Genomic DNA, 21,087 nt, shown 5'->3' with positions numbered 1-21,087 from the left:
TGCCTCAGCTGATGCAAACCCCTGCTGCTGTGGCTGGTGGGGTTGGCCAAGTTTCTTTTTGTTGAGTCTTGTTTCCACCCCCAACTTCTTGTCAGTCCTGTATATAGATGCTGGTTTATTTGCACACTCTAGGCTGATCTTGAATTTGAAAGGCCCTCATTGTTTTTGAGCTTAGTGTTCAGATAACACCGCATGCCTGTGGCAGCTAGGACACCCTGTGAAGGAAATGCCTGAACTCAGCCCTGTCATTCATTCCCGGTGTGTGTGTGAGTGTGGCCAGTGTTCAGGACGTTTTAAGAACATCGGTCTATAGGGACTATTACTTGGAGCCTACAGTAGGACTAGGCTTCTTCTCTGTGATGTTTGGAGTTTTAGGGACCATTTTTTCTAAGTCACTTCTCTCCTTCCATTTCACAGTTAACAGGATTAAAGTCTGTTTGCCCAAGCCTTGTTTCCACACAAAACTGAGGTACTAGAGCTTCCCTCTGGTGAAAAGACTGCCTTGGGGGGACAAAGGACTGACTGGCTAGTGGTGGTGCAGAGTGGTTTTATAATCAGGACAGGTTGGCAAATTCCTTTGCACTGTGGTCCAGGGGCTCCTTTCTTTCTTTTTTTTTTTTTAAAGTAGTAGCCTCTTTTATTTATCTAACACTTAGTTACAAAGTTTTGTACCACATACCATTTTATTATATCTGTATAATGAAATAAATCTTCCAGACTCTAATTTAGATGTCTCAAGGCCCTTTCCAGCTCTGATTCCCTAAATGTATAAACTTTTTTTCTTAAACTACTAGACTCTCTTTGCAAGATCACAATGTCTTGTGAAACAGAGTGAGTTAATAGCACTAATGTGGCCCTCATTTCCAGTGCACATAATCAGTACGTAATCTCACTTTCTTACCAGTAATTTGGTTATGCATGGACAATGAATATCATCCCTCTATAATAAAACTGTCCAGGTAGTCAAGGAGACTGACTACTAGAAAGATAAGTTATCTAGTACTGTATAATTGTTAATGTTCATGGTCATCCTAGTTAACTGTAAAATTGAAAGTATCTTCTGAGTCATCATAATAAATAATTTTGAACCATACCATCTGACTTTTTTAAAATGTTATGAAAAAATGTTACGAATATTATGAAGCTACAGAAGAATACTGGGTGAATCAGAATATGCCAGTCTCTAGTAGAAGCTGGATAAATGGAATTATATGTATTAGTCAAAGTATATTTTAAAGCTAAATATAAACTCATTGGGAATTGTAAAGGGAAGCAAGTCATCCTGCTTTTGTAATTGTTGTTACTGCTGGCTCTGTATTTAATTTTAAATTTTTATTTAATGTTTATTCTTCAGTTATGCCATATGGAATATAAAAATTCTCTGAACAGATTGAAAATTAAAAAATAAGTGCATAAGCAATAAAGTGATTATTATTTTTAAAAATCCAGAATAAACTAAAGTATCTTGTTTTTCTGGCTGATGGTTTCTGTGTCTCTAATTCAAAAGACAGATATATTTCTTAAATACCATCCATGATGATCAGTTAGAGTGGACACCACTGACTTCCCAGGGTCTTGACAAGTAACTATTTGCTTATGTAGCTCAGGTAAATAAAAGAACTAATCATTTTAATATGTCTTTTCATTCAAGATGCTTGTTGTATCCTATTCCTATGAACTTACTGGTACTTCAGCTTTTGGAGATTGAAGAGAGGAACTGCCAAGTTCTTCTCTGTCCTTTTTATTACCTTCTAGCCCACTGTGTAGAAATACCTTTCTGCCAGAATTCTGATGTGCAAGCCTGACGGGAGGTCCTGGTTATGAAATGCAGTGTTTTTTTTGCCGACGCTCATCCTGCTTGCCTCATGCCAGATCCTTGTGCTTTCTGCCTTCCAGTTCTCTCCTGCGGTATGGGGGCAACCTGTCCCTCCAAAGTGCCATGAGTGTGCGATTCAACAGTAATGGGACCCAGCTCCTGGCCCTGAGGCGTCGCCTGCCCCCTGTGCTCTATGACATCCACTCCCGCCTGCCTGTGTTCCAGTTTGACAATCAGGGTTATTTCAACTCTTGCACCATGAAAAGCTGCTGTTTTGCAGGAGATCGTGACCAGGTACGTGCCTTCTGCCTCCTGCATCCCAGATTCATGCTTTCCTCTCAGATTGTTCTTTCTGTACTGGTCTTTATTTCCCTTTAGCCAATGTCAGGTAGAAACAGTTGAAGGGAAATAGTAAGTGTCTGGAGAAATTCCAGCTTAATAGTGAGTTTCTTCATCAGAGTTGCCTTTGGATAATATGAGGTACACATCATAAACCACAATATAGTTCTGAGCAACCTTCATCTGCCAAGTTTGTGAAGAGATTTTAAGATTCTAAGAGTGTGTCATTTCAGAAGAGAGGAGGAAGTCCATAGAAAATTAGCCTGCCAAAAAGGATACTTTTTTTTTTTTTTGGTATCAGTGAAACACCGTGGGTACCAGCTAAGAGACATACATCCTGAATAGCCCTTTTGGGTGGCATCTTTTTCTTGGATGAAATGGGCTGTGCAACTTTGAGAGGAAGCCAGATGCTGACTCCCTCCTTTATATAACCAGCACCACAACTGGGAAGGAGAACCGAAGCTGTGAAGTTTCCTGCCTTTTCACAGTCTTACTGGGAGTCGAAATACTGATGTTGACTTAGAGCTGGCAGTTTAAAAACATACCTATACCTTGTCAATCTTGGCCTTAGAAGTGCTGAAGTGATTGTCAGTGAATGGACCAGTTGGACTGGTCTGAGTAACCAAGTTTAAATAAAGACAAATATAAAGAAAGATTGATCAAATAATGTTTTTTTTATTCTTCTTTTTTTTTTTTCTTATTCTTCTGAAACAACAAATCTTATTGCTGTTGCACATCTAGATTGGAAAAAGAAACCTTAGTTTCTTGCTAATTCTTCGTATTCTCTTTGGATCCATCAGCTATGTCAGAATTATATGTCAAAATTCTCACATGCTGTATTCCATTGCTTTAAAGTTATTTGTGGGCAAGGGGCATAAAAGAAGTAGTTATTTGAGAACTTGTGAAGATCTTATTTTTTGAAAGCAGTAGCTAGGATTTTTCTCCCTAGCTGAGGTTGCTAGAGGCTCTCCAACATCATAGCTTAAAGATTAGCATATGTAGTAGGAACACAATAAGGCTTTTTAATTAGAGTTGCTTGTTAAAGAAGCTGAGAATATCTTCTAAGTGGCCCAGACTAGGGATTTCCCGTTTTGTAAATAGAGAATATATGTCTAAATTCAGAATTTATATTCAAGTCAGGGCCTACTTAGCTGTGATCTACACTAAAAACCACTAGGTGGCCTCAGTTATATAAGTGATAAATTTCCCTTGAGAGACCACAGTTCTTGATAGACTTAGTTTTTATTAGGCAGTTTGTTTCTTGGGTGGAAAGAAGCAGTTTCTAGAGATGAACTGACTCTTGATAGAACAGGTAGCTTTCTGCTCTGCAGATGGTTGATTTAATTTCATTTAGCTGTGGAAATGACAACCAAGCGCCTCCTCCCTCCCTCTCTACCTTTCTTCCTTGCTTTTGTTGATTTTCCATCTTCTGTCAACCTCATATGCATGTGAATTTTATTTCATTGAGCAATAAAGAGCAGGCACTACTTCATGAAGTGGTTTATTAGGTTTTATTACTGGAGACACAGGGCCTGAGGAAAAGGAGAAGAGAGGTGAAGGAGAATGGGTGCTGTGTTTTCTGTCGGTTCCTGTGTTAGCAGCCGGAACCTATCTGCATGGAGTCCTTGAACCGATGTAAGAGCACCTAGGCCGTGATTTCTCCAGCTTGGCACTGTCCACATGTTGGTCAGATAATTCTTCACTGTGAGGCGCTGTCCTGTGCATTCTAGGATAGTTAGCAGCATTCCTGGCCTCTCCCCGCTAGGTGCCAGTGTTATCTCTCCCAGCTTTCCCCCAAACAACCAAAAATGTCTCCAGACATTGCCAGTTTATCTCCTGGGTGGAGAATTGCCCCAGGTGAGAACTTTTGACCTAAGTTACAGTTATGAGATACATAGGGACAAGTGGGCTTCCCTGATAGCTTAGTTAGGTAAAGAATCTGCCTGCAATGCAGGAGACCCCGGTTCAATTCCTGGGTCAAGTACAGGTATTTCCATAGTCAGAAACACATGAGTTATTTTGTGGTGGTCCTGGTTATCTACATTGACAGGATGCAGTGCTTTTTGCCTTTCGGGTTATATATACTGATAAAAACGTTGGATGGCTTTTGATTTTCTCTATTCAGATTTGATGGTTATGTATGTCTTATGGGAAGAGTTTGTGGGTAATGTATCCTTTCTGACAAACTAGACTGTTTTTTGGATGGGCTAAGTGGTTCGCCATGGATAGAGGAGGATGGGAAGTCACTGAACCTTGCTTCAGATCCATTTCGGAGTTAAACTCTATTTGTAGTCCTCATGTAGATTACCAGAGTGTGTAACCTAGGGAGTGAGATTCACGTGAGAGATTCACGTGTGGCTCTTTCTTCACCCCTCAGGGACTGAGCAGTGTCGCTAACCCATCATTATCTTGTCGCCAGTGCCTGCTGTACTGACAGCACAACAAATATTTGTTGAAGTGAATCTTTAGTATTTTAGTCAGTGTGTGGTTTTTAGCTTTCTAGGCCTAAGGCTTGTCTAACTGTAAGTCAGGACTGATAATACCTGTTTTCTTGCTCAACATCCAGGAGCTTTAGGAGGATGATTAAATAATGGATTTTCAGTGAAACTAAATCAGCTGAGCTTATACTTCTAAGTGTTACACAGGAGGCCAAAATTATTGTCTCATTTCTGAAACATGTCTCTCAAAGGTGATTTATGGGCTCTGCATTTATACACTTTGGGCTGAAGCAGCGGCTGCCGTAGTTACTGTATGATCTGTAGGACTGATACTCTGACTAGTTCAAACAGGATCTTTTTAGCTGCTTTCAAATTCCAAAGCCTACTCTTTCCTTACATCAGGTCTTTATATTTGATCTTGTTCTTGTATACTTTGAGAACTCCCACAGCCTGAGGTTCTGTGCTCTGCAACTCTTCATTTAGTCATAGGCTGGGTAAGTAACCATCCCAGAGAGGAATCTGAGAATTTCCATAATAGGAATGAACACGGTCAGGAAAGGCAGTGAGTGACTTATCTATCTGAGACAGTCTTCTGGCTTTTCATTACAATGAGATTACGCAGTCCACCCAAATCAAAACATTATGCAAGAGAGTCTGTATTTCTTATTAGACTATCCTAGGTTCACTAGGTAATTCATTAGGCCCAGAATGAAACTAACTTTTCAAGATCTTGGACTTGGAATAAAGTGTAAAACTGAATAGTGTTTTATGTCTTCTGCATGCTCATTGCCACCATTGTGGATCAATTCTAATTATAGAGCTTTTAGAGATTTTGTACAACCCCTAGGAGGGCCTTTTACAGATGAGAAAACAGGCTTAGAGAGTTAAGTTAAAACAAGTTAAGACATACAAGTTTGAGTAGGACTAGAACCCAGTTTTTTGAGCTCTCAATAGAGGCTCCTTTTCTCTGTAAGAAGGTCAAAATTTAATGCCAACAGAAGCAAGGCAAGCAGCAAAGACAAATGAGTTGGGCTAGAAGTAAGCAGTAGTGAGTGGTGGGGACTATAGCCATGACTTAGATTTACCCTCCCTAAATCTAAGTGAATGCCATGTAAATGAAGCTTTGACTCAACTTCAGCCTATTGTGGCCAAGAGGGCCTTTGGTTTTTTTCAAGAGAAACCAGAAGTAAAGATGTGTTATATGATGTTTCTGTCCTTTATTGTGCCCATCTTTGCATGACATGTTCCCTTGGTATCTCTAATTTTCTTGAAGAGCTCTCTAGTCTTTCCCATTTTGTTGTTTTCCTCTATTTCTTTGCATTGATCACTGACAAAGGCTTTCTTATCTTTGTTTGCTATTCTTTGGAACTCTGCATTCAAATGGGTATATCTTTCCTTTTCTGTCCCTCTAGTCAGAGCTCTGTTTTTTCCAGTAGTCATGTATGGATGTGAGAGTTGGACTATAAAGAAAGTTGAGCACTGAAGAATTGATGCTTTTGAATTGTAGTGTTGGAGAAGACTCTTGAGAGTCCCTTGGACTGCAAGGAGATCCAACCAGTCCATCCTGAAGGAGATCAGTCCTGAATATTCATTGGAAGGACTGATGTTAAAGCTGAAACTCCAATATTTTGACCACCTGATGTGAAGAACTGACTCATTTGAAAAGACCCTGATGCTGGGAAAGATTGAAGGTGGGAGGAGAAGGTAACGACAGAGGATGAGATGGTTGGATGGCATCACCGACTCAATGGACTTGAATTGGAGTAAACTCTGGGAGTTGGTGATGGACAGGGAGGCCTGGCGTGCTGCAATCCATGAGGTCTCAGAGTCGGACGCGACTGAGCGACTGAACTGACTGACAAACTGATGTGAAGTTTCTTGATTTCTAAGTATTGCAGAAAATTCATACTTTATTGTATGAATTAAATGAACAGGTGCACCATAACACCTGTTCTATGCTAGAGCCACAAGTTTCAAACCTCTGCTTCAGCAGGAAAACATCCATTTTTCCTGTTTCCTACCGAACCTGTCCTAACTTCATGCCCTTTCCCCCTTCCGTCTTATAAAACAAGAAGATAGATATTTACTGAGCACCTACTGTGTGCCAGATGCTGTGGTAGACACATTTACGTGACTGCCTCTTTCAGACTTTCATTCAAAGCCCTGTGTATACTCTGTCACCCCCACTTTTGGCTAAAGATAGACGGTTTATTTATTGCTATATATAAAATAATAATAGTATAGGGCTTCCCTGGTGGCTCAAACGATAAAGAATCTGCCTGCAATGCAGGAGACCTGGTTTCAATCCTTGGGTTGGTTAGATCCCCTGGAGAAGGGCGTGGCTACCTGCTCCAGTATTCTTGCCTGGAGAATCCCCATGGACAGAAGAGCCTGGTAGGCTACAGTCCATGGGGTTGCAAAGAGTTGGACACAACTGAGTGAGTAAGCACAATCTTATTATTCAAATTTGATAACTTCTGTCATCAGATAAGGTGATATAAGTGACATCAGATTGGTTGGGCATCTACAGGAACAATTAGCCCCAAATAAAGCCTTAACTTTTTTTGTTTTTTAAGGCAGCCTATCTTCCAGTTTTGCAGTGTAATGAAGAATCTTTCAGTAAAACAGCAAATAGCATTCCTTCCTCTGGAGGCTGCCTGAATCTAAAGGATTCTCCTCCTTGCTTTTGTGCCACACTTGGATTTTTGTCTGTCTGTTTCCCTTTTCTCCCTGAAGCCTGACTAGGTACATCCTGTCTCCCAAGCTTCACACTCCCCTCTGTATACTTGGTGAGTCAGTCTCTTAACAGGGTGAAAAGAGAACGCCAGTTTTCCACCTGCTAGCTTTTCTGGCACTCACTTTTAAGACAGCGCTCAGCTTTTGTCCCTTTTCTTTCACAATTCCTTAAATGGTTCTTGCCCTAGATTGCTAGAGTCCAGCGGAGTAGCTCAGGCTTCTGGGAAATAAGTCTTTCAGGCTAATGGGTTTGTGTGGCTTGGAGATGGACAGTGTGGTAATTCAAATATCTTCTCTTGCTTTAGTCTCATTTAACACCTGAGCTAATAGTCCCTACATCTTGCTGAAAGTGGGAGAGGGAATAAAGTTTTCTTGAAAGGGCTGAGCCCTTGAGTGTCTGAACATTGGTATCATTCACACAGGTCTTTTGAACTTGATAGATGGCAGAACCCCTAAAATCATGACAATTAAATCATCATATCTCATCTTCTGACTTGTACCCTGTGAAGCCAACAAAACAGCCTTGTATACCTGGCTTGGCCTCAGACGTTACATCACCACTCAACCTTTCTGTGTTGACACTGTATGGGCATAGCAGAGGTATAGGAATTTGCAGGAAGTGCGATCCAGGCCAGTAAGGCAACCTAGAGAGTTACAGCTTTGCTTTTTTTCTTTTTCCCTAATAATTCCATGCAGTGAGGGACAGGAGCCTAGCGTGTTGCAGGGATCGCAAACAGTCAGACACGACTGAGCGACTAAACAACAGCAACAATAGAAACTCTGATTAAGCTCACTTGGGGGCCTAGTGTGCTATATGTTCCCCTGCAGTTGAAATAAAGGCACCCTTTTAACAGGGGAGATTCAACTCTTGGGTTCTGTCTCCTTTGACTTGTTTTGTGTCAGCTTTTCCTTCTTCTTGCCTTTCTTTTGTGTCATATATTTTTAGCCCTTTGGGCTTTCCAGGTGGCACAGTGGTAAAGAACCTGCCTGCCAATACAGGAGATGCAGATTCAGTCCCTGAGTCAGGAAGATCCCCTAGAGGAGGAAATGACAACCCACTCTAGTATTCTAGACTGAGGAATTCTGTGGACAGAGGAACCTGGTGGGCTGTAGTCCATGGGATTGCAAAGAGTGGTACATGACTGAGCAACTGAGCATGCACACACACATTTTTGGCACTTTAGCTTCAAAAGTGCTTTCATGTCATACTAATCCTCCCAGTGACCTTTGGGTGTTGTTGAACAGGTTTGATCCCCATGTGACACTAAGGTCTAGAGTGATTTGAAACTGCAGATCTAGTCAGTAGCTGAACCAGGCCTAGACTCAGTCCCTTGTCTGTGATGTACCCTCTTCTTCATAGGCATGCTGCCACCTGTGTTTTCAAATCAAGTGGTGATATAGCCTTTTCCATGGGCTGATGAGAAAAAGATGAACACAGAATATTGTGGCCGAGGAATTCCTTATTGTATGTATTTTTTAGGTGAATATTTTAGGAAACTTTATTCTGTAAAGAGAACGTAACATGAAAATAACTTGTTAAATCAGCCATTTATAATTCTTTTCTAATCCTGAGCCTCTTTGAAAGTCTGAAAGCTTTGAACACTCATTTCAGAAAAATGTACATACGCACATAGTTTTGCATATAATGTTAAGGAGTTTATGGAATTCCTGAAAACTAGGGGTTTCAAGTATTAGCAATCCTGAATTAAGGTTTAACTCAAGGATTAAACCATCTTTTGGTTCATTTGCTGATGTAGAACTTAGAAAGCTTAGAAGGTTTTGGGGTATATGCAGACCTACTAGATATGGTCTAGTTTTTAATTGTTAAACTGAAAAGGAACACTAGGTGACCTGATTTCTTCTTAGGAACAAATGGAATTGATATGATCCGCTAACACAGCATGATAGTGTTCCTTTAACGTATAGTTCCTGACTAGAAGTCTGGGCTCCACTTGGAAATCACTGGTAGATGTTAATAATGGAGACAGAGTATAACCTGCCTACTTGCCCTTTTCTCCTTGTATAGTTTACATTAAGTAGCTTTACCACAGAAGAGAAATTGATTGCTGAAGGCCATTTGGTTGATGATGCATCTTCTTGCCCAGGTTTCCAAAAGAGTTTTGCCAAAGATTCATCTTTAAGTAATTTAGGCTACTTTGTTACAAGCAGCTGTTATTAGAGCTTTTTTAAAAAATTTCTTTCTTACTGATTATTTCACAGTTATTGGCTGTCTTTATGGAACGTTTCTTTGTTAATAGAATTTTTCCTACTCAGAACCCATAAACGTTAGTTACTTTAATAAACCAAAGAATTCCAGGAGCCTAGTGGAGCTGACATGGCAAATGATCCAAAGAAGTAAAAATCATATCACTTCACATGCAAAAAATAGTGTTAATCTTATGAGTATGCATATTTGTTTGCTTTTGTTGGGAGCCAACAGACCTCTATTTTCTCTTACCAAATAAAATCACATAAACCTATGGCTTTGGCCGTTTCCAAAGAAAAATTTTCTCGTTTGCTTTAGATGGTATTTGTGGCAGGCACTCAGTATAAATGATATGATCAAAGGTATATTATATACTAATAGGCAAGCCTTTTACTGAAAATAATCTCATAGAGAGCACATCACAGAATTGTTCAGTCACATTTTTTTCCCTTTCTGTCAAAGGTCAAGGAGAAATGAGAACTGTGTTTGATTTAAATGTTAGTAGCAGTTTCTCTGCTCTTGCTGATCCAGGCCAGAGAGCCATCTGGTTTTTCTGTCCTAGTCAATACAGTTAATTAGACAGGGATGCCATTTACTGGAGAAACAATTAATCGATTATTATGGGAAGAACCTTAGAACTGTGTAAACTGATCAGTACTCAGTGAATAGTAGCTGACTGATGTTTCTTTCTCCATTAGCAGATATTCAGTTCAGTTCAGTTCAGTTCAATCGCTCAGTCGTGTCCGACTGTTCCTGACCCCATGAATCTCAGCACGCCAGGCCTCCCTATCCATCACCAACTCCCAGAGTTTACTCAGACTCATGCCCATCGAGTTGGTGATGCCATCCAGCCATCTCATCCTCTGTCATCCCCTTCTCCTCCTACCCCCAACCACTCCCAGCATTAGCAGATATTGGGGAATATAAAATACTGTGCAAACACATGTATGCACACACTTTACACTTAAACATACACATCGTGTGTGTGTGTGTGTGTGTGTGTGTGTGTGTGTACACTTGGAGAGAGAAGTAGGGCAGAGAAATTGAGCAGAAAGAGATTTCTGTGTTAGTAAAGAACCTAAGACGTATTTTGGGTTATTTTTGGAGTGTATCAGGTAGATGGTCTGTTCCTCCTGCCTTCTAGAACTTTTTCCTCTCTTTAATGTAGATTTTGGTGGGTGTGAAGAGGGGGGCTTTTTTGTTTTTTGGGTTTTTTTTGTTTCTAAACCCAGGGAGACCTTAAAATATGATTGATAGGGAGTTATCTATATTCCAAATTTGTCCCTTTATTTGGTTTGTTTAACCATTAAGATTTATTTATTTTTAAATTTTTTACTGATGCATTTTCTTTTTTTTAATTTTATTAAAGTATAGTTGATTTACAATGTTGTAATAGTTTCAGGTGTACAGCAAAGTGATTCAGTTATGCATATACATATATTCATTCTTTTTTAGATTCTCTTTTCTCTTATAGGTTGTCACACAATATTGAGTAGAGTTCCCTGTGCTATACAGGAGGTCCTTGTTGATTCTCTGTCTTATAAATAGTAGTGTGTGTGTGTTCATCCAAGGCTTCTGATTTATCCCTCCACCACATTTCCCCTTTGGTCACCATAAGTTTGTTTTCCATACCATTAAGGCTTAAATAAAGATGTTAGGGAAAAAGAAACTATTGCTTTGCTTGAAGATGGCTAGTAAATAATTTTTTTCCCAGTAAGCTTCTATTTAGTAGGCATTTTTGCCATGGCAGGTCATATTTAGATCCTTCTTTGAACTTTCAAGTTACTAACAATTACTTGTGATTTAGGTCACTCTACCAAAGTGGTCTTTATATTTAGAGGCATGGGCCTCTCTGGGAGTTCAACTAGCAAAATGCCTTTGCACGTAGGAAAAAGTCTTTCTTGAGAGCATGCATGGTTTGTAGGCTCGGTCTGAGAATGCTAAAAGATGAAGAAAGGGGCAGGAGTTGTTGGAGGGCATTATGGCAGTCTACCAAAAAAGGGGGTATTTTGTGAGTGCCTGTTTTCTCTAAAGGTTAATAGATTGACAGAGGACATGTGGGTGAATAAAATAGTGACAGAGTGCTAATATGGTGATTTGGGTGGGGTGGTTGGTGGTGATGGTGGTCATGCTGGTGGTTCCTTGAACCTATTAGGAGGAACAATTGTTGCTCTTGTATGCTTGAACAAATTAGTATCTCCATACTGACAGTGGGTTAGATAAAATGCACTGGCCTCAGGTTAACTCTGCTTAAGATGACTGGGTTGCATTAAGATCAGTAACCAGGCTTTCCTCTTGGGATGTGAAATGAATAAACAGTAAGAGATGAGGTTAAAGTGCAGCCAACCTTTAAGCTTTGTGGCCAGCTGAGAAGGATTATGGATGGTGTGCATCCACACAAGAACTTATGCTCATTTTTGCATTGGTATCACCTGTCTTAACCCACAAAGCCAAGTTAAAACTGAGTATGTCTTCTACTCGCTGATCTGAAGTAGCCTGTGGGTCTCCCACCCCCATACCTCAGCATTTTCGGAAGTGGGACTTCTATTGCCTAAAAAACGGGTTCCCTAAAAACATTGTTTCGCCTTTGGAACCCTGCCCTATATGTCTGTGTTAGGATACAAGGTGAGACACTCATGGGAATTGAGTTTTTAATTTGTCACTCACCCCTCAGTCAGAGGCTTCACCCTCCCTCAACCTGGGAGGAAAGGGATCTTTCCAACTGCTCTAATGATGTTAAATGTATCTCTGGACTCAGCACACTTGAAATGATGCTTATTTTTGCAGAGCTTTAAACAGAGAAAGAAAGGGAAGGAGGATGGGAGGGAGAGAAAGAAAAAAAGAGACAGAAAGTAAGGGAGGAAGGGAAAAGAGAAGAAACAGATCTCTTGGCTTCCTTGTATTTTAAAATAGCCCAGGGCTCTAGCCTTTCTCCTAGAATGTTCCTCTCCCAGATATCCACATAACTTGCTCCCTCATTTCCTTTGAGGCTGTGCTCAAAATGCTGTTTTATCAGAGAGGCCTTCTGTGACCACCCTATATAAAATGGCACTAACCATCCCCAGCACTCCCTATATGCTCTAAGCTGCTGTTTTTCTCTGTAACACTGTTACTGGACATATTACATATATATATATTTAAACTTTTTTTCCCCTGTTCACTCTCCAGTATATATGCATAAAATTCTTTTCCTCTTCCCACCCAATAAAATGTAACTCACATGAAGGTAGGGACAGGGTCTTTTTTGATCAGTACTGTGTTCCTTTCCCTGGGACAGTGCCCAACACATAGTAGACATTCAATAAATATTTGTTTGATGAATAAATGGATGAACTCATTTTTATTTTACTCTCCCACAGTCAGCAGTATCCCAGGCAGCCAACTTTTAATGTTGGAAGGGGCCCAGCAGACAAGCAAGAAATGCCATAAATGAATTCCTCAGGGCAGTTATGTGATTCTAGTGTGTGTGAACACTTAAACGGTCTGACTAGACAGCAGTGGGTCAAGACCCCCTCCTTGGAAATTATCCCGAACTGTTCCCTTGTGGTGGTTGCAAGAGGAAAAAAGGGTCAGGAATTGCCCTTATCCCTGAGAGGAAGCCTGTACGTTGTGCTCATTTTCTCTGTATTTCTGGAGCTGTCATATTAAATCCAAGAGGCCTTAGCTCCGCGGGAGTTTTCTTCCTTCTAAGGCAATCTTCTGAGTCAGCATTCTGTCTGGAAGTCCCCTTTAACTTGTCATGGCTTTCCCTGGTGAATAGTTGAACAGAGGAGGGAAGCACTGATCCTTCGCAGTGATGTGTTAATAGTAAAACCTCTGAAAAGCCCAGCCTCGGCTCACTCCTTTTTTAATATTTATTTTTTGTTTGTTTAGTTTGGGGAAAGTATGGGGGTGGGCACAGGGTAGAGGGAATTCTCTGTGTGAAGTTTTATAGCCTCTTTTAAACACAGAACATGAAATGATGAGCTGTTGAGTAATACATGTATTTTATATATAAATTATTAGTGCACAGTTCTTCTGTGTTCTGTCCCCGCTCCCCTATGTGTCTTAATCTGGGTTCAGATATCAAATACAAGTAGTTTATTTGGAAATGCAGGAAATATCACAGGAGTGAAAAAGAGAAATAGGAAGAGGAAGGATGATTTAGTGAGCCAGCTACAACTGTGGGCAGTTGAAGTTTGATCCTGAGGGGAAGGGGTATAGAACACATGACATGTGTGCATACTCACTTGTGTCTGACTCTTATGACCCTGTGGCCTTAGCCCGCCAGGCGCTTCTGTCCATGGCATTTTCTAGGCAAGAATACTGGAGTGGTTGCCATTTCCTCCTCCAGGGGATCTTCCCAACCCAGGGATCGAACCCACATCTACTGCTTGTCCTGCATTGGTAGGTGGATTCTTTAGCACTGAGCCACCAGGAAATCCTTTCGGACACACACTTCAGGCTATTCTACCTGGGAACAAGGTAGATGGAATACTGATGTGCCAGCTTCCTTGAGTCATTGTAGGAACCTGCTCCCAAGGAGGTTCGTTCCCTAGAGCAGCCTGCAGCCTCCTGGGCCTTGGAGAATACTTTAGCTAGAGAGAGATGGATACTGGCACTTGGCGATCAGGTACACTAAGCAGTAAGGCATGAGCCGGGTATGAAGGAGTGAGTTACCCGTGCTTCCGCTTTCTGTTAAAACGACATGAGTACCATAGCTTTATCTTTGCTCTTTGCTTTATCCTTTTCCTACCACATCTTTATCTGGGGGTGGCTCAGGGCTCAAATCTGTCTTCCCTTGACTTCTGTGACTTACCAGGCACCTTATTTCTCATAACGGCACCTAGTGATGTCTACTTCATGGCATGGTAGTTGTGTACCTACGTGTATGTTTTCTACTTAAATTAAGCTCCTTGGGAATCTGGATATTACCTTATATTTCTTGGTAAACATCAGAGTGCCTGACATGTAAGTGCTTGGCTCTTGTATAATTAATGAATTTTTCCCCCTATCTACTAGGTAGTTTAGCAAAACAGGCTGTGAGAGGAAAGACTTGGGCTCTTGAATTCCAGCTTCCTAACTTCAAATAAGATAGTATCATAAACTGCGGGGAGTTAGTGAATGGACCTTAAATCAAGACAAAGAGGATTCATCTTCTCTTTTTTTCTTTTATTTTTAAGGGAAAAATTTTAAGTGTATAATATTGTGGTGATAAGTACATTAACATTGGTCTGTAACCATCACCAGCATCTGTCTCTAAAAGTTTTTCATCTTATAAAACAGAAATTCTTTAAAAAAAAAAAAAAAAAAAACCCTGAAACTCTGTACCCAGTTAACACTATCTCCCCACTCTCCCCCGCTCCCTGGTCTTGGTAAACCAGCATTCTACTTTCTGTCTCTATGAATTTGACTACTTACTTATTCTATTAACCTCATAAGTGGAAGCATACAGTATTTGTCTTTTTATCATGAACACACAATGTTCAGGATACATCCGTGTTGTAACTTATGTCAGAATTTCCTTCCTTTTGAAATCTGAATTATATTCCACCATGTGTATACATCACATTTTGTTTATACATTCATCTGATGATGGGCACTTGGGTTGCTTCCCTCTTTGGCTGTTATAAATAAAACTGCTATAAACATTGTTATATAAATATCTCTAAGAGATCCTGCATTCAATTCTTTTAGATATATCCAGAGGTGGAATTGATGACTCATATAGTAATTTTATTCTTAATTTTTTGAGGAACTGTTTTCTATTTTTTTGATAGTAGTCATCCTAATGAGTATGAGACAGTATCTCATTGTGGTTTTGATATGGCTTTCCCTAATGATGAGTGACGTTGAGCTTTTTATGTGCTTATTGGCCATTTGTATATGGCCATTATATGTTTCTTCTTTGGAGAATGTCTGTTCAAGTACTTTGCCCATTTTTTAAATCTTTGGTTTTTGTTGTTGAGGAAACTCTTTAATTGAAGTGTAGTAGGACTAGACTGAGTTTCTTTATTTTGAGCATACTTACGTAGTGACTTGTCAAGTAACCATGGGCCAGGAGTTTAGGGACTTTCAGCCCTAATCTGGCTTCCATCATTCCTTCACAGGGTAATCATAGAATCCTAGAACTAAAGGAGCCTTAGCCTCTTCTGGTTGCCATAACAAAATACCACAGACTGGGTGACTTATGATTCTTATAATTTCAGTAATTTCTTTCTAATAGTTACGGAGGCTGGAAGTCCAAGGTCAGAGTGCCAATCTGATTGGTTTGTGGTATAGGCTGTCTTCATGGTTGCAGCCAGCTGACTTCACTGTTTCTTCACATGGTGGAAGGGGCTAGGGAGCTCTGTAGGGTCTCTTAAGAGTGCTAATCCCATTTATGAGGGCTCTACCCTCAAGACACAATCATTTCCCAAAGGCCCATCTTCTGATATTACATTAGGCATTAGGATTTGAACATGTGAATTTGGGGGGACACAAACATTTAGACCAGAGCAACGAGCAACCAGATGAGGAAACTGAACCCACTTCTTTTTCCATTGTGCCCTGGGCCAAATCACCTAGTCCCTGTAGATAACATTTTCTTCATCTTTGAATACAAGTTTCTGTATCTCCTTTATCATGTCACTACTGGTGTTTTGAAGACTGGTAAATTGATTTTTTAATGATTATAATGTATTTAATAACTTATTTTTATTAGGCACGAGGTTGTGCATATATTGGACTTTTACTTTTTTTTGGGTGTTCATAGTGTCATTTTTAAGTCAGAAATTTTCATTAGAAAACTGTAGGCCTTTATTTTTCTAGGTAAGTAAGCAGATGGGACCAAAAGGCAGGAAGTAATGCTGAGCTAAATGTAAGGTAGAGCACTTTTGTTAATCTTTGGAAATAAGTGAACTCACAGAATTGCTCACTGGTTGCCATTAGACAGTGTTAGACAATGCTCTTATGAGTTCTAATTAGAATAGATCTGGCTTAGTGACCTGTCTTTTTGAGATCAGGCAGTTTGAAGCCACCCCATGAAAGGGGCGCTAACTCATAGCTGGATTGACAGTGGCTTCCTACTCAGTGATGTCGGATGACAGCAGGCAAGTTCAGGATGCTTGGGCTTGCATAAAAGGTCTCTGGGAAGCTCCTAAATTTTAATTTTTTTTTAAATGTGGTATAAAGTACAAGTAATATAAAACTTAACACTGTAGCCATCTAAAGTGTGCAGTTTTGTGGCATTAAGTATATTCACATTGTTGTGTAACCATCACAACTGTCCATCTCCAGAACCCTTTCATCTTTCTAAGACTGAAACTCTATACTCATTAAACATTAGTGCCCCATTTCTCTTCCTTCCGAGTCCTTGGCAACTACCATTGTGCTTTCTGTCTCTGAATTTGACTACTCTCTGTTCCTCATACAACAGTTGTCTTTTTGTATCTGGCTTATTTCATTTAGCAAAATGTCTTCAGTTTTCACCCATGTCGTAGCACATGTCAGAATTCTTTTTAAGGCTAAATAATATTCCATTGTATGGATATATATATATATATATATATATATATATATACCACCTTTTATTTGTCTGCTCATTCATTGATGTACATTTAGGTCGTCTCCACTTTTGGCTGTTGTGAGCATTATACTGTGAACATTAGTGTACTGATAGCTTGAGTTCCTGCTTTCAGTTGTTTGGTGTATACCTTGGAGTGGGATTTCTGGGTTATATGGTAGTTCTGTGTGTAACTTTTGGCGGAGCCTCCATTTTCTGTCCCACAGTGACTGCAGCATTGTATAGCCCCACAAACAGTGCACAGGGGTCCAGTTTCTCCACATACTCACGAACTCTTGTTTTCTGTCGGTTTGCTTTCCGTAACAGCCATCATGATTGGTGTGAAGTGGTACTACATTGTGGTTTTCATTGTCATTTCCCTAATGATTAGTGACGTCAAGCATTTTTTCATGTTATTGGCTATTTTTATACTTTTTCTGGAAAAATATCTATTCAAGTCCTTTGCCCATTTTTAAATCAGTTTGGTTGTTTATTGCTGAGTTTTTGTCTTTTGATTTGTAGATATTTTTAAGAGAGTGCTGTGCTGTGCCTTATAACTATATGTTCATTTATCTTGTTTCTTTTTAAAAAACCTTTTCCTGTATAGATAGGTGGATACATATATTATCAATCAGCACATAAGTAATAAATACATATTTTTTTTCTTTCAACAGTATATCCTTTCAGGCTCTGATGACTTCAACCTGTACATGTGGAGAATTCCCGCAGACCCAGAAGCCGGTGAGCATATCCTTAATATGAACCTGCTGCTAATGTTGGTGCTATTGGCCTTCTGCGTGCTGTGCCCTGAAAGGGCAGATCTGTAGAAACAGAGGAAGATATTTCTCCTTTAATATAATAGATTTATTGGAGAGTGACAAAAATAAACCCTAAAATAAAAATTAGAAGCCAGATTTAGCTATAACCTTCATGCATACCCTTATCTGACATGATCATGCTCAGATTTTTTTCTCCTAAGAACTTTTCTTTAGACTTCTTGGGTCGCCTCCCCTTTGTTTTCCTCTCTCCTGTTTCACACTTGGAGTGTTTTTCCCCTTGCTTTTCCTTTATCGACGTGCGTTCCTGCTCCGCGTGTTCCTCTGCAAACAGTTGTTGGGGCCTCTGCCCTCCCTTTGGCCTCCCCGGTGATGTTAACTAAAGGGAAGCTTTCTTTGTTAATGGACAGATGTATTCCCTGGAGCTTGGCGGATCCCAGACATGAGAGAAATTAGGGAGAAATGTTTCTGCATTTGCTCTAGATGTATTCTGAAAAAGCTTTCCGTAAGTTTGGATCTAGGCCATCTGAGCTTTCAGACAGCATGGATCATTCTTGATACTAGTGTCCTCCTGTGCTCAGATGAGTATTTCACTGGTGGCTTCCTACTGGTAGAAAAATACCTGTTTTTTATTCTCAGGACAGTTCAATACAGCCATCTGCTCCAGGTGATACATGGCATCAAACCGGAAAATGATAGGAAAGGAATAGAGGACTGTGCTGATAATATTACACAAAATGTGTCTAGGTTTTAGAGTTGAGGAAAGTTGTTGGCTTGCCTGTTGCTGAATTAACAATATTGTTACCAAACATCTGCCTTTTAGAACTTGATGAGGCTTACTTCTGGAAAAACTATCCGATTGCTATGCTCTGGTTACTAAACAAGTTACAAAAGGCCTTTTTCCCCCTTATGGAATTTGGAAAGTGTGAATGAAGCATCTTACTTTTGACGTACAACCAGATGGGACAGCAACAGTCTATCTGAACAAAAAATGATGTTCTATCTCTAGAATTAATCCTGTATTAAGTCTCCCACCCCCATGAATCCTAGACTGATTAGCTGAGAAATAATCTTTGGGCTTAATTGTATCTTTTACATGATCTTGAAGACTTTTCATTATTACGTCTATGTGACTTTTAAAATGGAAGGTAGATAATTTCCCTCTCCCAGGACTGCTCTCTGGAATCTTTTTCATGTTTGTATTGAGAGAAGGGGAAAGAATTAGCAGTAGTATTGTAGATTTTTTTCACCTGCTGATTTCTGTACTGGCTTAGGGTATGGGCCACTGTTAGGCTGCCTTTATACGTAGATGATTATGCGATCTCTGGGTTGGCAGGGACCCTCAGAACTGATTTAGGACTCCAATACTGAAACTGGGAAATGGGTGCCTGGACCTTCCAAGGGTTGTATAGGCACAGTTAGTTTAAAGGAATCCATTTCTAGATTCTTAAATTCCATGTGTATTGTCCTTTCCCACTTCTCCTTTCCCCTTTGTCCTTCTCCCACTTTACAGAAAAAGAAGCAAGCAAACAGATAAACAAAAAATACCAGAAAATCAGAAATATTCCAGAAATATCTGACCACTTGAACCTTGGCATGGTGCATTGCCCTTAAGGTATAAAAATCTCTTAAGGTGGCCAAAAAAACAACTGAAGGATTCTTTAATCATAGGGCTGTAGCCCAACCCACCCCCTCCCTTCTCCCCTATCTTCTTATGCAATAAATTGCTTCTTTTTATAGTAATTGGTTTTTATAAAACATTAAATGTATATCTGTTTTGATCAGTTGTGTTCCAGTAAGAATTATAATTCCCTGGAGAAAGAAATGGCAACCCACTCCAGTATTCTAGCCTGGAAAGTCCCATGGTCAGAGGACCGTGGCGGGCTACAGTCCATGGGGTCACAAAAGAGTCAGACACAACTGAGTGACTGAGCAGAATTGTAATGGTAACTCTAATCTGATACAGTACCCAAATGTTAACACTTAGAGCCTTGCAGTCACAGCAAATAAAAAAAATTTGAATTTGTATTTATAGTTTTGTTGGTAATTCTGATGGAATTTTTATAAAAATATATTATGTTGAAGTTTGGGGGAAAATAAGTAAAGTAGAAATGTTATTTCAAAGAGGAAAAAGGAATGATATAAATTTTCTATTAAAAAATAGTTAGACTTCAGATTCCACATAGGATGCAGTAGGTAGTTCCCACTGCAATAAGTACAAAAGTCAAATTACAAAAGCCACCTTTTTAAAGATGTCAGAGAGCTGTGGTAATAGTGTGTGAGAACTAAAGTCCGGAAGAAGGAAGAGCCTTCCCACCTGAGCAGGTCTGGCCCTGCTCTGTCCTGACGGCATCTGTGCCCAGGTTGTCAGTGGAGCTGCCATGGACAGCCTCTGCCGGGGTCAAAGGAAATCAGTTTTCAACAGCCACAGGGGTTGATGGGATAGATTAGATTCAGAGGAACCCCAAACACATGACCAGTCTTCTCTGTAGGGCATTTGCTGGGTGCTGGGGTTGTACTGGGAGTTAGGGGACTAGACTGGAAAGCAGAATGAAGTGCCTATGGTATACCGGGCTTAGGAGACGGAGTTCCCCTAGTGGGAGGGGTCTGCTCCACAGGGTATTTTGAACCTGCTTGGAAAAGGATGATAAAGAGATGAGCTTAAAACCTCCAAAGGACAGAAGCAGAGAACAGAGGTTTCACAGGCTGTCCATCAAAAGCCCAAGAGGCTACACTCGAGGATGGAGCTGGACCAGAAAGGCAAAGTGTAAGTCTCTTGCAGTCTCCTGGTATGTAGAACACAAACTCCCACTGGTGGAAGAGACCTGCAACATGCGGGCTACAGGTCTTACCTTTGAGAGATTTGAAACGAGAAGCAGACTTAGTCTGACTAAAGAAGCAGCCCAGCCCTGCCTGGCCCTCCTTCTTGGATGAGGGTGGCCAGCCCCTTACCTTCTCGAGAAAATCAGTAGAATGGGTGAATGCTAGATGGAGGAAGTGACTTTCATCTCTGTATCGGTCTGCTACGGCTGCCCTAACAAAATCTCACAGACTGGGTTATTTAAGCAGCAGAACTGTATTTCCTCACAGTTCTGGATGTCCAAGATCAAGGTTCTGGCAAGTTTGATTTCTCCCGAGACCTCTCTCCTGGGCTTGCTGATGACTGTCCTCTGTCTGTGGTCTCACATGGCCTTTTCTTGCTAATGTCTCATTGCTGATGTCCCTTCCTCCCCTTATGAGAACATCAGTCTTAT

General features: G+C 40.3%; 1 protein-coding gene across 3 annotated transcripts in view; it reads left to right on the top strand.

Moving 5' to 3' along the window:
- Nucleotides 1-21,087, top strand: part of DCAF5 (DDB1 and CUL4 associated factor 5) — a 92,537-nt gene that overhangs the window by 48,649 nt on the left and 22,801 nt on the right. For all 3 annotated transcript variants that reach the window (XM_020889756.2, XM_020889755.2, XM_020889757.2), the window contains exons 6-7: nucleotides 1,897-2,110; nucleotides 17,732-17,798. In XM_020889756.2, coding sequence (XP_020745415.1) covers nucleotides 1,897-2,110; nucleotides 17,732-17,798 — 281 coding nt within the window. The remainder of the gene's footprint in view (nucleotides 1-1,896; nucleotides 2,111-17,731; nucleotides 17,799-21,087) is intronic.

This window comes from Odocoileus virginianus, chromosome 6 (genome assembly GCF_023699985.2).
Source record: "Odocoileus virginianus isolate 20LAN1187 ecotype Illinois chromosome 6, Ovbor_1.2, whole genome shotgun sequence".
Taxonomy (NCBI): Eukaryota; Metazoa; Chordata; class Mammalia; order Artiodactyla; family Cervidae; genus Odocoileus; species Odocoileus virginianus.
The sequence above is the reverse complement of the archived record's forward strand: the minus strand, read 5'-3'. Positions and strand labels throughout refer to the sequence as shown.